Raw genomic sequence first — 13,017 nt, 5'->3', positions numbered from 1 at the left:
CCCTCTCCCCTCAGTCCTCAGGCAGTGTGTGCATAAAATCTAAAGAATAATTCAAAGGGGAGAATTTTTACCCTTCCCTTCTTTTATACAAAAAATGCTGTTAAAACCCGACTTTGCCCATTTTTAGGTAAAGTTTAATTTTGTGAGCAGATTTCAGTTTTTTTAAGTGTTCAGTTTTTTAAAATGTCATGTGTTGGAACATCTCCAGACCAGTGATTAATCTTGATTTTCACTCTCTAGTTCCTCGCTTACCATTTCCCTGGTTGAAGTTTAATTCCTGATAAATTTGGGAGATGAGTCTCCCGTGTCTGCCTGCCACTGGAACTGAGGTCCAGCCATGGAACCTGAGCTGGGAGCAGCTGATGGCAAACATCACCTTTATTTCAGTGGGGCAAAACTCATCTGGAAAAGCCAGAGAAAACATCCTTCAGCCACCATGGTTTAAAGGCACTGCTGGGCCTTAGGCTGCTGCTGGAGCTCCATTAGCACAGTTTGGAACAGGAGACCAACACATGTTCTGGTTTAATCTTTATTGATTTTTTTAATTTTTTTTTTACAAGTATAGAATCTCATTTAAATCAGACAGCGATCGCAGCAATCTGCCTGCTCCTCCTCCAGAGGCAACAGAAACTCTGGTGCCTCCTCAGGAGCGGGGCTCTCCTGGGCTCCAGTCACACTCCAGGGAAGTGACCCTGCCTCCACACAGTCCCTGCCCCTGGAGCCACGAGAAGGCTTCTCCCAGGGAAGGGCTGGGGCTGGAGTCGCTCCCGGCACACTCTGAGCGAGGCCAGGCCTCTGTCACCCACCCTGGGGACAGAGAGGAGCAACCCTGGAATGCAGCATAACCTCGAGGACGGAATGGAGAGAGGCAGGAATGGGCTAAGGCAGGTCCAGAGCAGAGCCAGAGCTGAGGAGCCCAGGGGATTCACCCTGTCCCAGGGCTGGGCTGGCTGCAGGGATGCTGGCACAGCCCAGCTGAGGAGCCCAGGGGATTCACCCTGTCCCAGGGCTGGGCTGGCTGCAGGGATGCTGGCACACACAGCCCAGCCCGGGCAGGGCCCTGCACACATTCCTGAGCGTCTCTTTGGCTGCCCAGTGGCTTCAACCCTCTCGCTTCTGCCTCGAGCCACATCTGGACAAGATCTGTCAACTTTCCACCCACAAAACACACCAGCATTTTCCAGTAGTTGAAGTGTATTCCAAGACTATTGCCCTGGCATGGAATGAGTGAAAAAGGATCTTGTATTTATTTGATTTGAATTGCTCAATTTTTATTTTACTCGTGGCCGACACGGACTGATTCAATCTTGTTTGTTTGATTGGTTTTTTTCCCTTTTTTTTCCCCCTAACTTTGAATACGATTAAGAGCTGACTAAAGATCTCAAACACTATATACTGAGAGTCACTACGGATGTTAAAGAAAACACCAGCACTAGCACCACAGCCCCTGTATTCCTGCCTCCCTGGTGCTTGGAAAACCTGCTGCTGTGGAGCAGGGCCTCGCTGGTGCTGCTCCTGAGCCACTACAGGGTTTTGCAAGGAAGCAAACAAGCTAGAACAAAATATCCAGGCTACTACTGCGGCACAAAGCGCACTTGGGTCATCCACTCTGCCCAGTGCCTCTTAGGCCCTTCCTCGGAGGATCCTAATAAACTTGACTAAAAAAAAAAAAAAAAAAAAAAAAGAAAAAAAGACGGAGGCTTTATGGAAGGAATAAACTTATAATGAGACTTGGTTTTGCTAAATCAGAGATGCAGATGGGAAATCCCCATAGAGAAAAATGCTTTGAAGGGAATCGTTGGCCTTGCGGGTTAGTGAGGTGAGAACTGAGGTTCTGCTGTATGGTAAAGAACCAAAGTTGGCCGTGGAAGGAGAAGGGAACGTCTCCAGGAACAGCGCGTCCCTTCTGTTGTGCTTCCCGTCTGCAGTCCCGTTAAATTCCCCAGTAAGGCATCAGGGGTCTCCTCTCTCTCTCGTAAACGTCTGGGATGATGCCATAGGGTGTCTGTACCATTTTAACCGTGGTCTTCCCAAAGAGCTTCCTCTCGTAGTCTATCAGCTGCCTCCAGAAGCCCACGTTGGGCCGGATCACGGGGCGCCGCGACTTGACCCAGTTGTAGGCCTCGAAGAGGGAGACCTTGTGGTACTTCATGAGGAAGGCGATGCAGAGCGTGGCCGACCTGCTGACGCCGGCGGCGCAGTGCACCAGCGTGGCGCCGTGCTTCCGCGCCACGCTGTGGATCTTGTCGGCCACGCTGTCGAAGTACAGCGAGATGGGGGCGTTGGGCATGTCAGCCAAAGGCACTTTCACGTACTCAAACTGGGGCCAGTTGAAGTTGGGGATCTCGATGGTGGCGTTGATGATGCAGGTGATGCCCCGGGACAGCAGCAGGTGCCGGTTGGAGGCGACGCTGCCCCGGCTCAGGTACAGCGAGGGCGTGATCTGAGCGATGCCCCCCAGGGCACCTTCGGAGAGCATTCGCGGAGCCATCAGAGTTCTCGGCAGGGAGTTGTGGCTTCTGGAGGTCATGGAGGATCTTGGCACTCAGGCTTCCATTATGGGAAGAGAGCCAAGGGGATCTGCAGCCAAGGGAGGGATTGTCTGGCCTGGTGGCGGCAGGACAGCGAGAGCTCCCACTGCTTAGTCACTGCAAAACACAAGTGAGGCCACGTGAGCGGGGAGCCGTCCCTCACCTGCGTCTGTGCCAGGCAACAGGAAAGCCCAGCTCGCCCTGCTGCGGCCTGGCAAAGCTCCGTGGGGAATGTGGGGCTGGGCTCACAGTGCTCGTCACTGCTGTCCCCCAGGCGCTGCCTGGACAGATAGCAACAAAAAAAAAATCTTCCAGCCTAATTAACGCCAATTACTCGCCAAGGGTTTACCTGTGGGCCCGGACAGCATCTCACCCGGAGCAGCACGTGGAGGATGAGCTACACCTTTTCCATACTTAAACGCAGCAGCTTCACAGCTGGCCACAGTTCAAAGGGATGGTGAGGAACAGCAGATGCCAGCAATTTCCAGCACCCTGCCTTCTCCCCAGTGCCACCCTTCTCCTTTTTAGGTGCAGGAAAGGCCCCGCCAAAGCACATAAACAGAGGAAAATCGCTCATTAGGAAAGGCGGTGAGTCACGTCCATCCCCATCAGTCATTGGCTCTCACGGAAGCAGGGGAAGTGTGGAAAGAGTGACCTGGTTATGTCAGAAGCTGGGAGTAAAACCCAAGAGCAGAGGCTGGGACAGGGGAGGCTCTTGTCCTGCTTCAATGCCTGTCTAATGCTTGGCAGAGAGACACGCTCTGCCGAGGCCTGGCATCACCCACGAGAGCCACACGGGCCTGGAGGGTCCCTGCTCTGACTCCCCCTGCTCCTTTGGGGCGCCTCCAAAGCCAGGGGAGAAGCTGCAGGCGAGGGGTTGAGCCCTGGAGTATCAATAATTTGCCAGTTTGTGTGTTCTCTGTTTGGAGAAGGGCATGGGAAAGGCTCCACTCTGTGCAGGCTGGGGAGTCCCTGCCCAGGTACCTCTGAGCCCACCCTGGTGGCACTGGCAGAGCTGAGGGGACTTGGGGGATGCTCAGGGCCTTGGGGACAGGAATCTGTCCCTCCAGCAATTCCTAATTATGTTAAGAGGGTCCTTTAAAGGGCTGTGGCTTCCCCAGCCCTCAGCTGTCTGCCCTCATGTCATGCTCTGGGAAGCACCCGCAGGTCCCAGCAGTGGCTGGTGGTGCTGCCAGTGGATTCCTGGCTCTGTGGTACAGAAACTTAATGAGCATAACGTGGCCTCCTCCGTAGCTCTTCCCTGGGCAGCTACTGAGCAGCTCCTGAAGCTGTGGACCTAAAGCTGCAAAAGTTCCTGCCCCAACAAGGTTTTTGCTGCAGCTACGAGTGCCCAGCTTCCCCCCACTGCAGTCACCCAGCTGGAGCAGCAAGGAAAGGTGTGTTTCTTCAGAGGAATAAAGTTCTTTGAGCAGGGGAAATCCCTGCTCTCAAGCAGCTCTTACTGACAATGCAAAGGGTTTGGGCACTTACACTTAGTAAAAAGTCCTGCTCTAAGTCACGGACGGCACCGCGGCGCTCTGGGCTGCTGAGGCTGGGATGGCTCAGAGAGTGTGTCCAACGCTGAGCTGGGGAGACAAAAGAGCACGGATTGTACTGGGGTCTGCACTGCACTCTAACAGTATAGGTGGGTGTCCAAGAACTGGGAGGGAGGGCCACGGCTTCCCCACACAGAGACTGAGGACTCAGGGTGGCGCTTGCTGCCAACACCACAATGTCACCAATTCCTGCCAACACGGCACTCAAAATCATGGTGAGCCCAGAGGAATCTGAGCCTGGCACAGAAGTCATGGCTCGAAAAAAAATTAAGTCACTTAAGTAATTAATTTGCTCTATTGTCTCCTTTAGCATCTGCCCAGGCCCAGACAGCTGGGGCAGGTCTGTGTCCTTCTGATGGTGCCCAAGCCACCCACTGGAGACCCCCTGTTCCTGGGAATGGGAAGGGGCAGAGCTGATGCCAGAGCCACAGCACCGTGCTCCTGAAAAGCTGAGGATGGGGCCAGCATCCCCTTCCTTTTCTGGAAGCCCCCAGAGTGGAGGTGAATCACCTGGGAAACGCTGCTGGGTGAGAGCAGTGCCACCCCAAAGCTGCCCTGAGCAAGGCAGAGCCTCCAGCTGCTCCCGGGGGAGCCAGAGTGCTCCTGAGGCGGTTTGGGAAGGGCTCTGCTGCTTTCCATAAAGTGGTTCCTGTTTGCAGGCAGGAACTTATCCGGGGATTTGCATGTGACAGGCTGGGCTCGCTCTGCAAACTCTGGGGCTGCCGGATAAACACCTGCTCATCTCATCCCATCCCATCCCATCCCATCCCATCCCATCCCATCCCATCCCATCCCATCCCATCCCAGGTGGCTCCAAGCCCCATCCAGCCTGGCCTTGGACACCTCCAGGGACCCAGGGGCAGCCACAGCTGCTCCGTCCACCCTGTTACACCCCAGGTACACAGGACATCCCCGGGGCTCGCAATGGCCGGCACAGCTCCCCCCCCGATCCAGAGCAGCTCTCAGCCAGGAGGACGGAATATTTTGAGGAGAATCTCATTCTTGCAGCGGGAGATAAGGCTGCTATGCCCACAATCCACGTGCCTGGGGGCTGATGGTGCCCGGCGCTGGGGGACAGCCACCAGGGCACCCGCTGCCGCGTCCCCTCCCGTGCTGCGCTCGCAGCGGGAGCTGGCTGGGATGCCACCGGCTGCGCCGTGCTGGCTCAGGCATGTGACAGAGCCACGCTGCTGCCCACACACACCAGGCTGAGCAGCTGCTGGCGTGCAGGGAGCTGGGAATGGAAGGGGCTCGTCTGCCTGGGCTGGCAGCGGCTCCGGCTGAGATCGGGAGCTTCCCCAGGCTCGCAGGTGTGAGCCTTCATCTGTCCCCAGGGCTGCAGCCCTGCGTCCCCTCTGCCCAGCCCAAAGTCCCCTGCTTTGCTCCCGTGAGAGTCCCTTTGCCTCTCCCAGCACACCCGCGTTATCCCGCTGTAATCCAACACTGTTGCTCTTCGCGCAGCCATTCCCGCCATTGTGCTGGGGCAGAGGAAGAGAAAAGGAATGAAAAGCCTCTTGCCAGGCGCTGCTGAGTGCAGGAAAAAAAAGGAGAAAATCGCCGAAGATGGAACAAAGCACTCGCACAGCCCGGCGTGGCTGTGCCTGGGAAGGCTGATGGCACAAGAGGCTCCTGGCAGGGCACAGGGAGGGGCACCGGCTGCCCCTTCAGCCTCTGCACTGCCAGGTACAGCCAGGGTGCACCACCTCACGTGAAATAAAAACCCCATCTCTTCTCCCACTGCTCCTTGGTTGGGGTTTCTGAGTGCTGGCATAGCCCAAAGCCGGTGCCCCGGGGTGCTGGAGCCTGTCCAAGGGCTGGATCCAGAACTGTCACTAAAGCAGCACTGGAAGTGCTCTCCAAAGGAGCTGGAATGTCACTGGAGTGTCCTGCAAAGGGCTGACATCCCCAGAGGGTGCAGATGGCCCTTTGGGAGAAGACTGGCTGGCAGTGGGCCGGTGGCAACCAGGTGTTCCTGCCATCACATCCTCCTTTTTCTGGGCTGACTCCAGTTAACGAATTAATTAATCTTGCAGCAGCCCTGACCCACAGTAAATCCCTTTCCAGACTGTGCCTTGGTCTTGCCCACGTGCAGAGCCCAGACAGTGCCCCGTGGGGTGGCAGGGGGTCCCTGGGGTGGCAGGGGGCAGGACTGGAGCTGCCTCCTCCCTCCCTGACAGACTGGTGGGTTCTGCCATTTCCCTCCTCTGCATAATCAGGGGTGGGGGAAGCCAGTGGCTAATTACAGCCTGGAGAACACTCTGCTCCTCAAAGCCTCCAGGTCCTTTCCCAGCGCTCCTGGCCAGCACCATCCTCAGGTTTATGGCGAGAGGACACTTCTCCAGCCCCATCCAACCTGGATCTCATCCTGCACCCACCAGCTCTCCACAGCTTTCAGGTGTGCCTCCAGGCTGAGCTTCGTGCTTCCCCGGTCTCAGGAGAAGGGGCAGTGCCTAGCCTGGGTAGCTGCTCCCGTGGAAGGCTGGCTGTATCCCACCTGGGCTGGATCTCCTGGCCCCAGAGCAGCTCCTTTCCAGGTAAGAGGATCTCCAAAGCAATGCAGCAATCCCGATGCCGAGGTTGGTGTTTTGTGGTGCAGCCCCTTGGAAAGGTTGCTGCCGGCAACGCTCGTGGCTCTGCTCTGCCAAATCCTGCAACAGCTGGAGTTTGTTTCTCTTGTTTTCATTCCTGGGAACGCAGTCCTGTTAACAAAGGCTGAAATTCCCACGGGAAAGCATTGCTGGTTCCTGGACCTCCTGAGAAAGACTTGAAAACACCTCTGGAAGCTCAAATGACAAACAGGGTGAGTTTGTGAGTTGAGTACTGTGATCTCCAGGACAGGAGGGAGAACTGGTCGGGCTCTAGACAATGAGTTGGCAAGTCTGAGCTTCTGCCTTCTTATTCTGGTGCTGCCGGGTGGTTTGCTCTGATTTTTAAGGGTTTGTTTGTTTGTTTGTTAACGCAGCTCCTCTGCCTTGAGAGCTGAGGCTGTGGCTCATCCCTGAGGCACTTGAGTTTCTGTTGGGTTGTGTGGCAGGAACACAACCATGGGGCTGGTACCTGGGCAGGTGAGAGCTCCCCCAGGCTTCTCTCCCTCTGGAGTGTGGGTTTAATGCAGGGTGGGCCCTGCTCTGCTCTTGGAACAGAGACACTGAAGCCCCTGGTTTAATTCCCAGATCATCATCTGGGATTTGAAGCAGGTTTGTGGGCTGGGTGTGCAAAATGTCAGTACTGAGGCAAGGCTTCTCCCCCCTCCCAGGAGAGGAAAAGTTATTCATTTTGGAGATGACAAATGCTCTCTAATCCTGCAGTAAAGAGAAGAGTCAATATCGCAGGCGCTGAATGAACGAGCCTGCTCAGGGCTCTTCCCAGCCAGGCTGAACAGCAAATTGCTTCAGAAATGGTCCTGAAGAGTGGCATTTCAAATAAATTTCAGCAGACAGCACAAACTGCAGCCATTCTGGGGTCAGGGCTTGCTTTTGCTGAGTCCCAGGGAGCCCAAAGCAGAGCCGGGAGGGGAGAGAACGAGTGGGAGCCGCCGGCTCCTCTTCCCAGCCCTTGGCTCTGCTCTCCTGCCTTTGGTTGTGCTCCTGGAGCCATTACAGGCTCCTCCCGCGTGGGTCAGAGCCATCAGCACATCCTCACCATGGACAGGTCGAGTGGCTGGGGTTTGGAATGGGAAAGGAGGAAGGGGAGCAGGCAGGGTGATCTGGGCTGAGCCGGAGGATGCTGTGACCAACCCCCGACTGATTCTGCTGGCAGCCCGGGCTGGCCTCTCGGAGCAGGATGGGAGCTGTCAGATGTTAAATCAAGATAATAATCTGTCTGCCCGGAGCTCTGAGCAGGCCTGGCTGCTTGTGCAGCTCTCAGCACAGCTGGGTCCCCGCGCTTGCCAGAACACACCAGTAACTTCCCAGAGGATCCACAACAAGGGGAATCATGCCCCAAACGCACAACAAGGCACCCTGCAACCAGTCCCGGGCTCTCCTGGGAAGCTCAGCGACCCCAGATCAAGCAGTTTAGTCCTGCCTGCAAGCACAGAGTCCTGCCTGCCCCCCGTGCCTGGAATGCAGGCTGCTCCCGGAGCCGAGGCAGCTCCCCGGGCTGCAGGGCTGGCAATCCCTCAGGAGCCTGTCCCAGCCTGCTGCCTTCAGAGGGGTGACAGCTGACACTCCTGTGTCCCTCCTGCTGGCACCAGCGGGGTGCCCTTGGTGAGGCCAGGGCTTGGCAAGGCTCACCCGCTGCCTCCTGCCTCTGCTGAGGATGAGCCACCCTCGCTCCACAGCCAGGCTCTGCTCCCACATGGCAGCACCGAGCCTCGGGCTGGCACCAGGCTCAGGGGTGGTGACTCTAACCCAGCCCGAGGTGCCCAGCTGAGCAGTGTCTGAGTGCTCTGCCAGCCAAAATCACTCCCTGATTGCCAATTCTCCCAGCAGGAAAAATGGGCGGCGATGTTTTTGCAAGGACTCATCTGAGGATGCCACTTGGCACCACGGGCAGAGTCCCAGGCTGCCAGGCAGGGCAGCAGCTCAGCAGCATCTCAATTCCCACTGCCACCAACTCCTGTGACAGCGGCGCTGCCCACGGCCACGCTGTGATCCCTGTCACCCTGTGATCCATGCAGCCACCCCCTTCCACAGCAGGAACAGGCACTGCTCCCTCTCCAGCAGGATCCTGCCAGCTGCCAGCCAAACCTCTGGCCACAGGGAGAGCTCCCGGCCGCAGGGACGGAGCGAGACGGGCAGCGGGCACGACCTGGGGCAAGGATTTATAAATCCTTGCTCTGCTCTGAGGACAAGCCTCCCTCGGCAAGCAGCGAGAGGATTTGATGCAAGGAAAACAAACCATCTTTCTTTCAAACGCCACGTCTGTGCTTTCAGAGCCACGGGCTCCGTGTGCTGCTCGCTGGGAGAGCGCCGCGGGGGCACGGGGCTCCCCCAGCACGGAGCAGTGCCGTGGCCACCTGCATCCTGCTTAAAAAACTCCTGGGAGGCACGTGAAATGCTTTTAAAACCAGAAGTGAGCTGTGAGGAGGCACGAACGAGATGAGACTGTTGCGTGCAGCATCAGTTCCCTACTCGGCTGAGCACTGGGGGCTGTTTTCCAGCCCCCAATGGTGATACCGCCTCTTCTGGAGCACCACAGATTATTCCAGCGCCAGCTGATGGCATCTGGATTGCAGGTGGAGTTTAGGAAAGCTCCATCCCCTGCTCCCTGTGTCCAAGTGTGACCCCGGGAGACGTGGATGGAGAGCAGGGGGGGGCACATTCAGGGAGCAGACCCACGCCTGGCTCTGGCTTCCGGGGTGCTGCAAGATGGAGCCTTGTTTTTCCCGGAGCCGTGCCCTGCGCAGTCACAGCTGACAGGAGGGACACAATCTCTTCCCTGTTAGCAGAACAAAACACAGGGACCTGGTGTGTTTGCTCGTGTGTGACCCCGCCGGGCCCAGGGCTGTGCCTGCTGCTCGTGGGGCTCTGCCCCAGCCCACCCCAGAGCCCATAAAATTGAAGGCAGCTGCAAATTCACTGCAACGTGTCCTGGAAACAGTCCGGTGCCTCCACGCTGGCCTCACCCGGGCCTTTTCCAGGGGCAGTGCCAACTGCTGCATGCTCTCAGCTGCCTGCCTTCTCAGGGGGGCTCAAAGCTGGTGAACCTGATGGTGACACATTCCCCTCCGGAGGCATTCCCGGCGGGCAGGGGCTGCCCACGCCTTCCCCACGCTTCCCAAGGCCGGGCAGGGGCTGGCTGGGCAAGGGTGGGAGCAGAGGGATGTGCCCGCGGCAGCTGTAAGGAGTGAGGTCAGCTCTGAGCACATCCCTGGGGTTGTGTCGGGTAACAGGAAGAGAGGCCAATCTTAATCAGTTAGGGGGAGATGGAGTTTGCACGTGGAGCTTCCCCTGTGAGCACCCCTCGGCTCCCAGGAGGTCGCTCTGGCTGCTCCAGGCTGGGGGGAATTCTCTTTTCCAGGGATGCTGTGCAAATTCACATGTCCTCCATGAAGGACTCCTGCCCCCCCCGAAGGGAGGGACCTGCAGACCCCCCCCACACTGCAGGGTGGGATGGTGAAAATAAATGAGAATTAATTCGCATTGGCCTGGGAACCCTGACCCGCCTGGCCTGTGGCAGCACCTGTTGATCCTTCCTGCTGGGAACCCCAAACCTGCCTGGTTATTATCATTTTATACTATTTTTAAAGCAGGGCAGTAGCTGTGTGAGCTGAGCCCACGCACTGCCTGCACTACAGGTGCCCTGGGAAGGGTGGGCAGTGCCTTTGCCTCCCAGCTCCTGGCCTTATTCCCGAGCATCCAGGGAGCTGGGACTCCTGTTCAGAGATTCCTCAGCTATTTCCAAATGCCAGAGCCCTCTCAGCAGGTTATGGCTGCTCAGAGTGTCCTTTTTGAAGTGATAAATGGGTGTGTGTGTGCTGAGGGCTGTGTACCTGGAGAGGAAGGGCTGGGAGAAGCTCCCGTGCCTGCTTTGAGGTGTTATCCCTCCCTTCTAGGGAAAACCACCCTGGAAGGAAAGTCCTGCAGTGGTGGCAGGAAGCCTGGAAGGCTTCTCTGGTGAACAGCCTGTAGTAGATGGCTGTGGTGGGGTCAGTGTGTGCTGCTCCCAGGCCCCACTGCCCTGCCCAGGTGCCTTTTCCCCACTCCTCATTCCCAGCCTTTTCCTGCATGCCCAGGCGTGCAGGTGGCTGGTTCCGTGGGACAAAGCTGGTTCTGGCTCCCAGAGCAGAGACCTGAGACTTCTTTGTGGCAGCTCTGCATCCCTTTCCTCCCTCCCATGGAGCAGAAGATTCCCCCCCACACACCCTGAACGTTTCTAGCACTAGAGCAGCGTGAGCTCTCCGGCTTTCCAGCTCCGAGATTCCAGCTGGGATCAGGTATTGAATTAAGCCATGCAAATTTCCATCTTGCCCTGACCAACGAGGAAGCAGTGCCAGAGCCCAGAGCAGACCCCGCAGCGAGGGCTCGGATGAAATCCCCGGGATTTGTTCCTGAAGGAACCCGGGATATGTCCGTGTCCCTGTCCAGGACCCAGGCGAGCCCTCGAGGGCAGGAAGGACAGGCAGAGCTGCACGTTCACACCTTCCAGGCACAAATCGATTAAAACCTGCTGCATTACTGCTCCCCTGACGTTCACCAGGGTCACGTCAGCCAAGTCGTGGCAGCAGATCTCTGTGCCAGCGGGGAACAGCACGTGTCCCCCAAATTAGGGATCCTTCCTTCTCATTCCTTGGGAACCAGAGTGCCACAGAGCCCGTCCCAACCACCGGGAACACAGCAAACACCAAGGTTTACAGCAAGGCCTGGGGGAGGAATCCAGTCCCTGCCAGAGCAGGGGCAGCTGATCCGGTGTATGGTAAGGGAAAACTGTTTTGTCAGTGCTAATCCTCCACCATTCCTGAGGCAGGGGCATTAGGGATAAACTGAACTTGCAACATGATATTAAGGCATCTGCCAACACTCGAACCTCCAGAATAAAAGGCTCATTTGCTGCCCAGTCGAACAGGTTATAATCCTGCCCCATCTCCCTACAGCCAAATGCCACTCATTGATTACCGGTGTTGCTCAAAGCAGCTGCTCCGGAGCTGAGTCAAGGGCCGTGCATGCAACCGGGCTGGATGTGAGGCCGGGCAGCTGCAGGCACCCGCCGGGGCTTGGGGGCACCGGGGAGCCCTGGGAGCTGGGGGTGTGGAGGGCAGGAGCCAGGGATGGGAGCCAGGGCAGGAGCCAGGGATGGGAGCCCAGAGCAGGAGTGCAAGGGCAGGATCAGGGAAGGATGCCCAGAGCAGGAGTGCAAGGGCAGGATCCAGGGAAGGATGCTGAGCTGGGGGTGCCGAGGGCAGGATCCAGGGAAGGATTCCCAGAGCAGGAGTGCAAGGGCAGGATCAGGGAAGGATGCTGAGCTGAGGGTGCCGAGGGCAGGATCCAGGGAAGGATTCCCAGAGCAGGAGTGCAAGGGCAGGATCCAGGGAAGGATGCTGAGCAGGGGGTGCCGAGGGCAGGAGCCAGAGGTGGGTGCTGAGCCGGGAATGGGTGCCGACGGCAGGATGCAGGGATGGAGCCCTGTTACAGCACAGCCCGTGGTGGGGCTGGCTACACGTCGAGGAAGCCCCCGGAGCCGTGCCCGCGGCTGCTGTGGTGCAGCTCGGAGGTGCCCCCCGCTCTGAGCAGCGGCCACCGCGTTCCCTGCCGCGTCCCGCTCCTTGGGGCAGCCCCGGCAGCGCCGCCGCTGCCCCGTCCCGCCGCGGCGGGGCCGCTGTCCCACGGCACGGCCCCGGTACCCTGAGCCCGGCGGGGATCCGAACCTCCCCAAGTCCCGTCCCGCCCGCCGGGGGCCCCTCCGGAGGCACCGTAGGCGGGCTGGGGACAGCGAACACAGCGGGGCCCCCAGCCCCAGCGCCCCGGCTCCCCCCGCCCGGCCCGGCCCGGCCCGGCCCGGCCCGGCCCGTCCCTACCATGGCTCCCGGGCGGCGGCTCCGCGCTCCCTCGCGGCCGTGGCGGCGGCGGGCCGGGACTTTTATCGTGCTCGGCCGGCTCCGTCTCGGCGGTGCCACCTGACCGCGGCTGCCGGGGCCGCCCCCGCCCGCAGAGCCGCCGTTACCAGGCTACGGGGGGCGGCCCGGCCCGGCCCCCGGGCGGGGGCTCCGGGAGACCGGCCCCGCTTAAAGGCGCCGCCGCCGGGCCCGCGGGGCCTGTGGGGACGGGACAAAGGGGGCTCCCGGTGGGGACATGACGGGGTCGCTGTGGGGACGGGGACAGCTGAGGGTCACTGTGGAGAAAACACGGGGTGCCTGTGGGGAACGGGGAGAGCGGGGTGTGCTGTGGGGCGCGTCAGGGTCCCGGGGGATGTGACTCTGTGTGGGGATGAGTGGGGGTCCCTGTGGGGATGGAAACGAGTGGGGGTTTCGGTGGGGACGTGACGGGGTC

General features: G+C 58.8%; 1 protein-coding gene across 1 annotated transcript; it reads right to left on the bottom strand.

The window, feature by feature from the left end:
* Positions 1–1,707: 1,707 nt before the first annotated feature.
* DUSP14 (dual specificity phosphatase 14) lies at positions 1,708–12,723 on the bottom strand. Its single transcript, XM_053995918.1, has 3 exons — positions 12,546–12,723; positions 4,023–4,117; positions 1,708–2,648 (listed from the first exon to the last, which is right to left on the bottom strand). Exon 3 carries the CDS (start codon positions 2,528–2,530, stop codon positions 1,934–1,936), a length of 597 nt encoding a protein of 198 aa, XP_053851893.1. The 5' UTR covers positions 2,531–2,648; positions 4,023–4,117; positions 12,546–12,723; the 3' UTR covers positions 1,708–1,933.
* Positions 12,724–13,017: the final 294 nt, after the last annotated feature.

This window comes from Vidua macroura, chromosome 20 (assembly GCF_024509145.1).
Source record: "Vidua macroura isolate BioBank_ID:100142 chromosome 20, ASM2450914v1, whole genome shotgun sequence".
Lineage (NCBI taxonomy): Eukaryota > Metazoa > Chordata > Aves > Passeriformes > Viduidae > Vidua > Vidua macroura.
This window is presented reverse-complemented; position numbering and strand designations above follow the sequence as displayed.

Excerpts from the sequence above, each read along its gene's own strand:
- DUSP14 (XM_053995918.1), bottom strand. The coding sequence starts at position 2,530 with ATGACCTCCAGAAGCCACAACTCCCTGCCGAGAACTCTGATGGCTCCG.